The sequence below is a fragment of the Eptatretus burgeri genome, chromosome 4 (assembly GCF_056783735.1).
Source record: "Eptatretus burgeri isolate ZD-2024b chromosome 4, Ebu_testis_v1, whole genome shotgun sequence".
Lineage (NCBI taxonomy): Eukaryota > Metazoa > Chordata > Myxini > Myxiniformes > Myxinidae > Eptatretus > Eptatretus burgeri.
The window spans coordinates 115410606-115425280 of NC_140964.1; the positions used below are offsets into that span (position 1 = coordinate 115410606).

A 14675-nucleotide genomic window follows, 5' to 3' on the forward strand; every position below is an offset into this window, starting at 1 on the left:
GTCGTAGTCGTAGTAGTAGTAGTAGTAGTAGTAGTAGTAGTAGTAGTAGTAGTAGTAGTAGTAGTAGTAGTAGTAGTAGTAGTAGATCAGTTGCTGATGATTGCTAGCCTTTTTCCCCACTAATAAGCATGATTTCAAGGTCGGTAAATGAAGGCAATAATGATGAATATCTGCTGGTTGCTCAAAAATGTATCTTTTTATGATTGCCAAATGAAGTTAGAAGTTTGCAAGTGCCTGTTCAGCATTGTAAAGTTTGTTTGGATGACTTTCTGCCTAATCTGATTTTATAAACCAAAAAGGATAGCTCATGCTAATTGTTGATTTTAATTTGTGTTATTGTAACGATTTGATGCTGGATTAACTAAATAGATAGAGCTTAGCTTTAAAAAGCGACAGATTTTGTTTTCAAAGTAACTTTTATTTCTCTTCTGCGCACGATACTGACCACCCACATGTTTAGTTGGCAAGCCGAGGAAGCGATTTTTACAAAGAGACCAAAATGAGGAGGATTACGTGACCCTCCACTCCCCTCCCTCCACCCACCCACTCCTCATTCGGCTTAACCTTCCTCCTCTTAACATAATATAACTTTTTGTCTTATGTAAATCAGAACTTTGACATTTCAGTTACTGACTTTTGGGAAAAATATGAACATTTTATAAAAACTCTTTGCACTTCTGTTGTACTTTGTTGCACTTTGAGAAAAAAAAAAATAAAAAAAATAAACAACTGGTTATTAAATAATGCAAAATCCTTTCTGTTTAGGCCTGCTTGGTTGGGATTATTGCCAAAGAAAAGATAATGTTTAATTTCTCCGCAAAAACACCGCATTGGTCAAGATAAATGTTTACATGATAGAACCGTCCATATCAACGCATGTGTCTTCAACACAACGCAATGGCACGCCACCTTGCAGCATTCCCAGTGCACGCTTGTGTTTGTTCGTCACATCTTTATTCCACGTCGCACTATTTATTCTACCACAATCTGTAGGCTTCGACCCTGTAAGATAAAGATAGGGGTTAACGTATTACCACCATGATGGCATGGGGTGGTGCGATATCGCATGGGGTGCCATATTGCATCACGTAACCCCATTTTGGAGAGACGCATTTACGCACAAAGAAGTTGTGTACGTGTTTGGTGCATTGTTTGTTCGTTTATAAATATTTTATAAATTTGATATGCCCAATGCTGTTATATGTTTACACACTAAAAGTAAATTGCTCCAAATGTTTAAGTTCACTTTATTACAGAAGTTGGCATGTTAACTATGGGAGCTAAACAATTCCATTTTTGTAAGCAAGAAAAACTGTTTTTTGTGAACTTTGCTGATAAATACTTGTTACCTCCAGCACCGAATGTGGACAGAGGTTCTGTATTCACTCCTGTCTGTTTGTCTGTTTGTCTGTGAATAGGATATCTCAAAAGGTCATAGACAGATTTGGATGAAATTTGATGGACAGGTTGGGTTTGCGACACGGACGAATTGATTCGATTTTGGTGAAGATCCAGATCCGGATCCAGATACGAGAATTATTTATGTTTACGAAGTGATTCTTCACAATTGAGAGATAGATCGAAAACCGATATACAGCATGATATATTAAAAAAAAAAAAAGGTTGTGGAAAGATGATGACAAAACTTGGTGGATGAGTGAGGTACGTGCAAGGAACTAGCTGATTAAAGTTTGGTTCAGGTCCGCATGCAGATCCGGCCTTTCAGTGGGATGCAAAATGTAATGCCTGGCAAAGGATTAATTACTTACAATAGTTCAAGACATCCAACTTTTTTTTCATTTCAGTCATGTCCCTCGACTTCAGTGCATCTGATCCATATGCCCTTGAATTGATGTATTCAACTGAAGTAGCAGTGGTGAGATTGCTCGCACAGCCATGTCTCCGTTGCCTTAGTCAGTTCCTTATCATCAGCGAATTTGGTGGGACTTTTAAGATGTCAAAACAGATAATAGTCAATAAGGGCCAGCTGGTGGGGAGGGGGGGGGGACATGAGAGGGTGCGATCCTCAAGATTGAAGCCATTGTCACAAATGGCAGTCAGCGCAACAAAGGTCTTTGGTCAACGTTCTTCAGAATATATTTTTGATATGCTGCCACATTTTTTGCATCATGATAGCATAATATTCTTCTGTGTTTGTTGTTTTGTGAGCAAATTGCAAATCAGCAGGATTCCTTTTGCATCTCAAAAAGTCGAGGCCATGCAGGTATTGTTTAAGGATGGTTGGGTGCAAAATTTATTGAGTGGCTCTGATCCTTCATGGTTCCATTGCATTGATTCCGATTCAGTTTCACGATTCCAGTTGTGAAGCAATGCGCGTTTCATCACAAATTACCAGACAAGCGATGAAGTCAACTGTATCTCAGTTGAACAGTTTCCGTAGCATGCGATATGATGTCAGTCATTGTTGTCGATCGTGAGTACCGAGGTTTAGGGGCAGCCATCTTGCTGAGATGTTGAACATGCCCAAGTGCTTGTGGATAAAGGTGAGAATGCTGCTTTGAGCAATTGCAAGTTCAGTCGATATTTTTTCAACCTTAATATGCCGATCTTCCATGATTAATGCCTCAATAAAGGCAACACATTGTTGGTCTGTTGCATCTGCCAACCAGCTTGACCTGTAGTCATTTAAGGGACTTGCATGCATGCTTAAAGTCAAGTAACCATTTGGCTACTGTTGAATCTGAGCGCACACCTTCCTCATAAATAGCCACCATACATTGGTGAATTTCTTTGAAATTGCACCTTCTTTGCATAAAAAAAAACTGATGACACCTTGATGCTCAATTTTAGTAAGATCCATCATTGTAAGATGAAGGAAACTCGTGGAGCATTCTCTGACATAACAAGGAATGTGAACTTGTTGAAAATAATGGCATATTGATGCAACAAACCATCACCAATGGATGGTGGCCACGTACAAAGAAGGTGTGCTCCAAACAGTAGTGTGCTGTCCATCCGACAATTATCTTCTCTGCAATCACGTGGAGTTTTTGAAAGGAAATATGCCTCCATCCTCATACATTGCCCACCTTAACATATATAAATATGAGGATTATGCAAACAAGGAAGCTAGGTTTATCATCAATGTTCGTCATGTGCATGAAGACTCATGAGCTAGGACAGCAATTTGATTGCTGAAAATATCCGTCATGAACTCCTTATATTTGAATGAAAAGGAAGTCTTTAGCTTTTCCCATTTTGGTGAGAGACAGAGTTTTGTTTGAGTGACAATGTCTTGTTTTTTTTTTTTGTTGGAGACACCCGGGAGTCTCCTTGTTAGCCAAGCCAAGCTGTTCAGAATCGCCTGAGTTCTTGACCGTCCATGTTTATAATGAATCCGAAGGCGGGTGGTCAAAGCAACAACTCCAGGTGGCCTTTTTCACACGTTAAGGCCTCCATTTCTCCCCAGCAGCCCTACGTTAACCATAATATTCCCTCCACCACCTCCTTATTGTGGTTCAACATTTCGTGGAGTTGGGTTACCAGGCCACAAATGCATATACCACTGCAATTCTACAGTGAATCTGTTGACCGAGGGTCATTTATTTGGATGGTTGTCGTAAAGCTGACGTCCTAATCCTATTTTACTGCAATGAAAGTAAATTGTACTGGAGACTTGGTTTTATGAGTTTGCCTGATAAATGACTGCAGTCAGTTTTCACTAAACTAGACGAAAATAAATTATAGAACCTTATTGTGGAATGACATGAGTTTTTATTCCGTGCTGATGCCATTGCTTGCATTTGACTGATCCCTGAACAGTAACTTTTAAATCCAAGGTAGATTGTTTGTTTTTAATATATATGGAACAATGTCTACATTTGCAGTGACAACACAGAGCAGCAAAATCTAATTTGTCAAAATTATGATTTTTGTTGCATCCTAAAATTCCCACACGAGATCTGAAAGTGAACTTTAACATAAAAAAGAATGACAATCCTTTGTTTGGAAATAACTTTCTTGGTTGCAGGTCATAGTGGGAAATTGGCAGTTGGAGGTCCATCCATCCATTGGGACCATACTCTGTACAGAGCATCAGTGCTGCCAAAGCAGTCTCCTTGGCTACTGGGCACAACCCTGGATGGATCACCACTCCAACACATGATGCTCAAATGACTCAATCTTCAATAATCTCAATCATCCCAGTAATCATTGGGCTAACCTCAGAGGAATGCAGGATGAGTCAACCCCACCTGGATTTAATTCAATAGCCAAGCAGGATTTGAACTCAGGATCCTGCAATCCCAAGCCCACCGTCCTAACCATGAAGCCAACACCAGGCATAGTTTATAGGTACAGAAGTAAAAAGTATCAGAGTCTTCTCAGCTTGTATCGTGCAGTCTTTTGTTTTTTTCTACAATGTGAACTGCTTTTTACAAAAAATAAGTTTCTGCAGCTGTTATTGTAATCAAAAGCACGAGGTGCTGCATCCACCGTTATGCATGGGAAGGCTTTTACCCTGCACACAGAAAGCGAAAAGTGAGGCAAAGCAATTGGTTCACTTTGTCCGTGTCTGTCTGCAGTTTATGATCGAGGAACAACTTCAGTTCAATTGAATGTTATATTTTGAGCAAAAATTGGAAAATTAATCGGAAAATGCACTTGTAGTTTAGCAGTATTTTGGCTCTGTGTTTGTCCTGATTGTATTTGTGCAGGGAGGAATGAGATATGTTCCTTATTTTGTCTGCCTGTCTGGCAGTCGAACAAAATTGAGAATCATTCCAAACAGAAAACTCAATGTTTTTAAGGACATCATAAAGGACACAAACACCAGGCACGAATAATTAATGTCATGTATTAAATCAGGTGGTGTAGAAGATGCTGCATCAACAGCGGTAAACTTCTGAATTTTTAGATCCTCGTGGAGGATCTCGGAAGTCTTACTCACATTGTTGTTCTTGTGGACTTTTTTGTTTCACAGCCTACAGTTTTCATGGAAACTTCCTGAAACTTGGCATATATATGTAAAAATACCCTGCGCACAGTAACCATCTCCGATTTTGAAAATTCCTCCTAGAAAAAAAAGTTATGACTTCAAAATATCTCCGCTAATGGAAATCGCCTAAAAAAATATCTCAAACAAGGCAAGCTTTTTGAATTCTGTTTGTGGGAATCGAACAGGGCATTAGCAGAGATGAATTAGCGCACATATGATACATCACTATGAAGTCATTCCTATTTTTTGACATTTTTTGTTTCACAATCCAGAGTTTTCATCGGATCTTCGTGAAACTTGCCATGGATATGCAGAAAGCCCACGCGCAGGCAGTAACCATCTCCAATTTTGGAAATTCTTCCGAGAACAAAAGTTGACGTCATAATATCGCCACTAATGGAAATCGCCTATACCATTATCTCCGAAACTCGGCAAGCTGTTTGAATTTTGTTTGCGGGAATCAAGCCGGGCATTAGCACAGATAATTTATCACAAACCTGATACATCACAATGACGTCATATTCGTTTTTATGACGTCATCATTAAGAGGATGAGGATCTTAGCTCATTTGAGCTTGTTTTCTAATACCTTTAAAATCATTATTTCATTTCAACTGAATTATATACTTGAACAGATCACAAATGTCCTTTTAGGCAGTTTTAACACCCTTCTCTTAAGCTGTACTAGGACAAAATATTCCACCATTTTCATCATCATGACCAATCAAATTGCAGCTCACTGACCCCACGCATGTCCTTGTTTCTCAAGATGGAGTGGGGGTGAGGTGTTTTATGAAATCTGTAGTATCTGTTTATACAGTCAAGGCTCATGGAAGAGCTGGAACACAGAATGGATTAGTATGCAAGAGAACAAAGGGAAGAGTAGAGAGAGAGAGGATGGAAATACCAACAGCAGGGTTGAAGGACAAAATAGAGGAAGACTTAAACAAATAAGTGATAGGTGGAGGAAAGATTGGTTGGGGAGGACACATGGAGTGGACAGGATGGACAGGATGGAAGATTGTTGAGAAAGTAGATGGGGCGATAGCCATGCAGTCCTTTCGGAGTGAGACGGTGAGGGTGTGAGATTTGTCAAGATCGAAAAACATCTTCCAAGTGTTTAGCGAGCTTGTCTGAAGATCTGAAGGTCTGAAGAGACCTTCAGATCTTCAAGGTCATCAATCAGATCTTCAAGAAGATCAATCAGATCTTCAGATTGTCAAGGTCTGAAGAGAGGGAAGGGGTGAGGGATGTCACGGCAGAGGGTAGCGTCATTAGCAAATAGAAAAGGAGGATTTTTCCAGAGAGTCGAAGAGATCATTGATGAAGATTAGGAATGGGATTGTGGGGTGGGGGTGGGTGGGGGTGGGTGGTGGTGGAGCAGAGCACTGTCTTGGGCTCTCCAGTCGGAGCAGGGAGAGGAGATGAAAGGATTCCGTTGAGAATGACTTGTTGGGTACGAGAGTCGAGGAAGTCAGTAACCCAAGAGTGGAGTTCACCTTGGGTGCCACATGCAGAGTTAGGAGCACAATAAGCGATGCTGGACTGTATTGAGAGCTCGATATATGCCTCTAGAGGAGGCCCTGATGTCATGTCTGACATTAACGGCCTCCATCCATTGTTAGGAATAATGGGCCAAAAAGAGACATTTGTAAATTCATAAGATAACGAAGCAAGTAACTACATGAGGAGGGCCTCTGTCCGCTGTTGGCTTCTGATAGAACAGGCAAAAGCAAGTGGATTAGGGAAAGGAGCCGAAGCCTTATGATCAGTTGAACTCCTCCCCACAATTTTTGTGAACATGGTGTGAGTGAAAACAGCTGGAACAGTAAAACTCAAAACAGGTGGATATATGTCTTTAATGGCATGCCTTTCCCCAGGCAGAGACAAATGGGGGGGGGGGAAGATGGTATGAAACACATATTTCCCCCCATGGTGGGTGGCTGATTGACTCGATGGGTTTAATGTTGACAGCACCAATGAATTGCAGTTGCAAAATTGGTGACACACTTTTTTTCCTTTTGGATACATGTCATAAAAAGAAGCAAAATTTGGGTTGAGGAGACTTTTGTTGTTGTGCATTATGGCTTTCAGGCGTGTTATTGAGGATGTGTGATTCCTCGTGGTGCTGTGGGGGTTTGTGTGAACACAAGTGGCTCATATCTGCTGCTGCTGCTGCTGCTGCTGTTGTGCTGATTCTCCTTTCACTTCAGTTTGAAGCATTATTTTTGTGTCCCAAAGCAATAATCCAATCACAATCTAATAGCTCGGTTTGTGATGTACATCTTCCTTCATCCTCTAAAAGGAATTGGAACTGATCGTATCGTGGGATTTGAATGTCACCGTCGATCTTCAAATTGGCAAATGCCTGTTGTAGTGTCGTTTGCAGAAAACCATTGTCTTATTGCGTGGCATTAAACCAAGTTGAGTGTATGTATGATAAAGTAGTTAATTGGTTGGAAGGGGAAGTCGAGTTGGCATGGGGGGAGAGGGCGGTGGAGGGGAGAGAGAGAGAGAAAGAGGGGAGGGTGGAATTGTTTTTGACCCGACACCCATTCAAATCTACTTTAACCATAAACCCCGAACATTTGCGTCGAGCAACTTGCACGGACACCCCTTGACTCGCTGCTGAGTTCACGTTTATTTGATGTTGTTTTTCATACTGATAAATGGTTGTGGGTTTGAAGTGTATTTTTTTTGTCCTTCGCACATTTCTTTTATCCCCCACAATATCTTTGCAATTTTTGCACACCCATGAAGAAATTGCAAGTAACGCACTCCTCCTCGTTTGCTGCCGTCAGATTTTGTTTCTTCTTTTATTGACGAATGCTGAGAAATTCTGTTTATTCCAATGTCCGTGGCCCACAGGATTCCAGGCTGAAATGCGCAAAACCAGATGCTTTCTGTCAGATGAAGTTTTCTTACAATTTGTGAATTTGAATCGTCCAAATCAGGACATGCTGCGTCTCCTCAACAGAGGTGTTTCTTTTTTGTTTAAATGTTCTTGGACTCAATGTACAGAGTAGTTAGTTCAAAAATCACTGGTCGAAAATGATATGGAACAGAAAACGATTTCAAGGATATTGGTATCATCCCGATACTTACAAACCATTCTTCTGACTCATTGTTGGGGATCACATGAATCTCGGAGCTGTCCAGATATCGTTCAAACCTCAGCCTAGCTATAAACTGTCATCCTGGTGTTTCGCAGGCAGGTTGATTCATCAATCTGTGTGCTATCCCTCAGATATACCTTAAACTCAGTGTTCGGTTTTAGAGCTTTACCTGATGGACGTTAAAAACAGATCTCACAGCATCATTTGGGAAGAAGAGGAGAGCTATTAGAAGCAGCATGATGAAATTCCAAATTTCTGCCTTAACCTACAGGGGGCACTGCATCAGTGGTAGAGCTGCCCCTCCCCCCCACATCAAATGAGGCAATCAGCAACCATGTGCTGCATATGAAACTAGAACGGGCACTCATAGGGCGCATACCTTTGCTGCCACTACTTTTTTGTTCGTGGTATGAGTGTGGGGAACTGGTTTCATATGAATGGTCTTATGACACAAACCACATATCTATAATGTCATGACCCCCCCCCGACTTTTGGGGGCTACGGACTAAACAACAATCAACTCATGTCGTTTTGGCGAGTCTTCACTCGCAAGCTCAGTGAATACAACGTTTCAACAAGAGAAGGTAATCTCGTTTGATGCTGGTTTCATGCAAATCGAATAAGAATTGACTGAGTTATGCCGAAAACCGCATATTTTTCAAGGGCGTGACCCCCCCCCCCCGACATTTTACCCCACCGGTGACATGTGTTATGACATCATTGTGTCACAAGATTGGGCATTAAATTCTGAACATTTTGGTGCTGGGTTCATGTAAAGCGGACAAGAATTGACCGCGTTATGACAAAAACCGCATATTTTTCAAGGTCGTGACCCCCCTGACCTTTGACCCCTAACCGGTAACAAGAGTATGGGCGTCATTGTGTCATATTGCATATCACAAGATGAGGCGTTGAATTCTGAACATTTTGGCGTTAGTTGCATGCAAATTGAATAAAAATTGACCGTGTTATCGTAAAAAGACGATTTTGACCTTTTCGTGACCTTGACCTTGACCTTTGACCCGAACGATCCCAAAATCTAATCGAATGCTTCCTGGCTAATAACCAATCATCCCACCAAATTTCATGCAATTCGGTTTTATACTTTTTGAGTTATACGAATCACAAGATTACAAATAAATAAATACACGCCGACCAAAACATAACCTTTCGCAGAGTGCGAAGGTAATGAAAGGGGTTGATTTTGGGCCCATGGGATTTGCAGGTGTTTTTGGAGCATTTACTGCACTTTATGCCTTTTGTTGTCCCAATCGGTCCACTGTCAATTCATTTTCACCACATTTTAATTTATCTGCAATTGCATTTGTTCTATCTCTAGGATTTTGGAAATAAGTGGATTTTTACCTGAACCCCCAGGAAATTAATGTGTTGTTTTAGGATTTCCACATTGTCCATATATTCCGCCTTCAACGAGGAGATTGCTTGCAGAAAGTGCTGATCTGTTGTAAATGAAAAGCAATTGGTCATTAGCTTTGTTTATTGTTTTAATTCTAAGAAATGTTTTCCGCCTGAGTCATAATCAGAAAATAATGAATGCACAAATAATTGGTTTGTCCACCAGCTTTTCTTTATTATTATTATTATTTTTCATTTTTCACAATGATCCTCTTTTTCTTCATCAATACTGGTCTCCAATACTCAAGGGTCTCTCTCGTATGTCCAAGTGTGTGCGAGATGTGTGAGTGGCAGCTCCATTATGAGCCTGAGATATTATATTTAAAAAAAAAATTGAAATAAATCTGATTGCAGGTCTCATTGAATCTACTTTCCCACAGTTCGGTTTCTTCATTCTTTATAATTAACTCATAGCTATCTCGTCTCTCTATAACTGTGAGCAATGAGCAATTCCACCTTTCCCACCCCAACAACCATCACATATAAGAATGACATGTGTCGTTGATGCTCCAATAAGTGCTGCAAACGGAAGAGGCTCAGATTGCCGCTCACACACACTAGCAGTGAATATTTCTCTTGGTTGGCCTTCTTTAGGTAAATAACGTTAAAAGCTGCTGCCCATGGTTCCTCGTAATGCCAGTGGTGGAGCTACGATAAGCTCAAGCACTGTAATACAGTCAATCGGTGCCCTCTCCGAAGTTTCCTTCTTCAATGCCTTTTCCATGAATTGTTTCCTCATTAAAATGAACATTCTTTCACAACAAGTTCAACTTTTGGGCTTCACATGTATTCATTAAACATTGCATGCCTTTTCTTAACTTTCCTAATTAGTATGTCTCTTCCTTTGAGTATATGCCATGTTTGATGAATTGTAAAACCTCCATTATGCAGTCAGCCTTTCTGCCAAGCAAAATTATCCACGCGTTGCACACGACAACTTGGTGAAACATTATTTAAAAAAAAAATAAAAAATTGTAGACTCTAATTAAAGGTCGTTATTAAAGCTAAAATATTAATGATTTTTGCAACTCGCTATCGAGTTAATCACCGCATGTTCAGCGAGTTACCTTGTGACGGAGTGGTAAGGGTCCAGAATTGTATTTTCGGTCACGGTAACATTCACGATTTGTGAACGCCCTGGAGATCGGTCAGGAGCATGGTCTTTGCACCACCCACCACATCGTGACTCATTGCGAGAACGCTGATACGGATTGTTTTGACATGCATTAATTTTTTTTTAATTTTGCAGCCTGTGGTTAAACTTTGTTTTTCATGATCACCCGATGTGTGTATCACAGAAGAAGAGAAGCTTTTCCTGAGCTGGCTTTTTGTATTATATATTGTCGCGTCCGAGTATCCGTTAATGCAGGATTCCTCAGAGGCACGACCTTTTGTTCCGAGAGATGTTCCAAACGATATTTTATGGCACTTTGTTCAATAATTATTCTACTTTACTTTTCTGTTCCCCAATGTTGCCCAAATGAGCCAAAAATCAACAGTAAACACACATGGAAGGTCGATCGCTGAAACAAGTTTTCTTCCCTTTTAAAGGATTCATTTGAAAAGTAAAGTACAGGGAAGAGGTTCGATAAGACGCTATCATAAACGGAACACACTAAGCGAGTCAAAAGACACAAAGAGGAGAATGGGAATACGCAAACTGATATACAAGAAGGAGAAATAAAACACAAAACCTAACCCATTGGGCACTGCAGATCGGACTCATACAAGACAATAATGCAGGTGGGACTTCCCTCTGTCTCTGATGTGCCAGGTGGACACAAGACTGGAAGTCCACTTTAGCATTGAGGTCTTTCTTCTCCTCCTAAAAGGCAGGGTGATTCGAGATTGGGTCAATCCCAAAACTTCCACAAGACCACAATAATTTCTGCCTCACAAGCTCCTCCGTGGACCACCTATTCGACCTCCTTCCACACGAGCCTCCCTTGGTTCTCTCACGAGCCTCGTTGTTTCTTGCCTCGACTGCTGGCCTCTTCCTCCTCCTGGGCAGAGTCTTCGTCTCGGTCATCCCACCTATGAGACGGCCCCAATAAAAATAGTTGTACATCTTTTCTTCTGGGCTACGCAGCCCACTACACCACCATGGCTGGCACAACTAGACCAGGGAGGTCGTAATCATCCTTGTTGCACACACATGACACGCGTGCCTCTGGGATAGAAAGTACTCACCTTGCCCCCCCCCCCCACCCCACACACAAATGAGAGGTTTTGCATATACATGATTAATCTCTATCCTGTCAATAAATTACATATGCTGCCTCCTCAGTGGCACATGTCACAAACGACTTACTCTGACAGCTCCCTGTGACATGGCGTTCTAACCTACTCGAAATACACGGACCATCCCACACTTACCACAGTCTAGCTCTGGATTCCCTCACCCCGCCTTCCATATAACACAATGCTTCACAGGTAGATGAGAACATGGGAGAGAAATCTGCATTCAGTCCATCCGTGTCGCATGTTGAGTGAGGTTTAATTGATTAACGTGTTTTTTGTCTCCAAGATCTGGTCATGGATGAGAATACATCAAACAGTTTGCCTATGATAGACTGCTGATTGCATGAAGCATCAGGACTTTTTGATCAAGATGGTTATTGTTTTTGGAAATTATTGTTGCTTGAAAGATCACTTGAAAGGCAGATGATTGCATGATCAAAGGAATGGATGATACACGTTCTAAATTATCATCATTTTATTTGCAATCTTGATCCATAATTATATGGTCACATAATTTGCTTTCCAATTTTTTTGGTCCTTTTCTTAATTGTTTAAATAGTCCCTTTTGGGCAAGCTGCCAAAAGGTTATGCTTTTGTTATTTTTCATTGATGTACCTTTGTTACCTCCGCCACCGAAGGTGAAGGAGGTTACGTTTTCACCCCTTTCTGTCTGTTTGTCTGTGTGTAGGATATCTCAAAAAGTTGTCGACGGATTCAGACGAAACTCGGTGGACATGTTGGGTGTGTGACAAGGACAAACTGATTTAATTTTGGTGAACATCCGAATCCGGATCCGTATCTGATAATTTTTAAAGTGATAGTTCACCATTGAGAGATAGGGTTAAACCGATATATGGCACGATATCTCAAAAAATGTTGGGGACGGATTCGGATAAAACTTGGAGGACACGTGAGTGTGTGGCAAGGACGAATTGATTCGATTTTGGTGAAGATCTTGATTCGAGGATTATTTAATTTTTTCATTGATTCTTCACGATTGAGAGATAGGGCCAAAAACGATATATAGCATGATTTTTCAAAAATGTATTTGGCCAGATATGTTCTCATGGATCAGGCATTGCATGGCGGAGGTATGCGCTCTACCGAGTGCCCTTCTAGGTTTTTCGCTTTTTTTCACCACCTTTCACCCTTTTTTTTTTTCCGTGCACACCATGTGTGCGGCATCTCAACTTTCCGACATTCGGGTCACCTGCAAGGGAATTTTCAACCTTTTCCTCTCAGAAATCCCACAGCTTGTGTCATATTAACAATGCTAGCAAGCCACTGCCACTAACTGCATCTGTCGACCGCCCACCTGTGTGTGAACAATAACACAGCGGAGTTTTTAATTAACTCCACAATTTGATCTTCCCCTGGTTGTTTGCTTCCATGTGTCATTGCTGCCTGTCTATCCATCACTGCCCACCTCTTCCTTCAACTTGTCTCTCGTTTCGAGTACGAATTGCTGGTAGTTCGTGTCGCCGAAGCAGAATGCTTGAGGGTTATGCAAGCATACAGTAGTGGCTTATTGGTGAGAACACTGGACTGGCATCACAGAGGTTGTGGGTTCAAATCCAGCTGAGGGCAGTAATATTAGAGATTTGGATTCGAAGCTTCAGGGAGTTGAGTTATTTCCAGGTATAACTGTAATGTCACCATTGAGTTGTTGAAAACCCATCTGGCGCACTAATGACTTTTCGGATGGGGGTTTATAATCTGTCTGCCACACCTGGTCTTGTCTGCATGTGATGTTCGTCCTCTCGTTGGGGTTCAACTTTATTCCATTCCATTGTTTACAGGACCCTTCTCCTGTATTTTATGCTTCGAAAGACGGAGAGTAAATGAGTAGGGACAAACATGGAATTGGGGTGCTGTCTGGAAATCCTGGAGCAAAGTGTTGCAATTTAGGTAATAAGGAGAATAAGGTAATATTTTTGTTGATTTCCACAAGATGTAAGCTAGTTGTGTTGGCACTCCTGCTTGTAAAGCTTGATTAACATGATATGTCTAGTGATGGTATGATTAATCCAAAACATAAGTCTCCAAGAAACTGCAATTCAGGCACATTCAAGGTTATTATCATATCATCTTGATGACTCATTGTGTAGATGTTCTTATTGTTCACATGGAATTGAAATTTGACATGCGACTTCTGAAAGCTTGATTTCATATCCTCCGAAGGGAGGTGCCCGGAGTTGCAACACAGGCTTTGAGAAGTGATTTTTTGATTTGAGGAGCAGTCACACGATTGAAGGGGTGATCTGGAGGTCGATTGAGGTTGCAGATAGCATATCCCTTTCTGTGCCCTCAAATACTTTTTGTGCACATTGTTTGTCAAACATGATTTGCTTGATAGCTTAGATTGTGTGTGGTACCTGTCAGAGGTGGTTTCCAAATGGTGCATTCATCCAATCGCTACGGTAACATAACTGGAGAAAAAAAAGCCTTATTGGAAGAGTGAAAAATATAACAAGCCACTGTGGTTGAAGCATAAAACTCCATTACCGGCTTGAAGATGGGCAAAGGCTTTGCGAGAGAAAGTCATAGCTAAAGGTCAAACTTTATGATATGAAAGACAAACAAGACAGTGGCTTTGGGCCTGCTTGTTACGTTCATGGCAGTGCAGTGCGAATTTGGATTTAAGATGGAAATGTGTCAACAAAATCAAGAAGAATGAAGAAAAACAAACCACCAAAACAATTAGCATGAAATTATTTTGGGACATACTAACGAAACCACATCTACTAACGAAACCATAATTTTGTTTTACATTGCAGCTCCTTCTCAAGTTCCCATAATGCATCAGGTTGGCTCCACAATGCACAGCATTACACTCTCTTGGCCACAGCCCGAGCAACCGAATGGGCTTATACTTGACTATGAACTGCGCTTCTATGAGAAGGTGAGCTTGAGAACCTTTTGCAGGGATTCTTAATGGTGCGCCAT

The 14675-nt window shown here is 41.1% G+C and overlaps 1 protein-coding gene across 4 annotated transcripts in view; it reads left to right on the forward strand.

Annotated features, from left to right (window-relative positions):
- LOC147028939 (ephrin type-B receptor 2-like) overlaps window positions 1-14675 on the forward strand; it is a 195219-nt gene that overhangs the window by 115110 nt on the left and 65434 nt on the right. For 3 of the 4 annotated variants that reach the window (XM_085879832.1, XM_085879830.1, XM_085879831.1), the window contains exon 6: window positions 14507-14631. The exons of the other annotated variant lie outside the window; for it this stretch is intronic. In XM_085879832.1, coding sequence (XP_085735958.1) covers window positions 14507-14631 — 125 coding nt within the window. The remainder of the gene's footprint in view (window positions 1-14506; window positions 14632-14675) is intronic. 4 annotated transcript variants of the gene reach the window in all.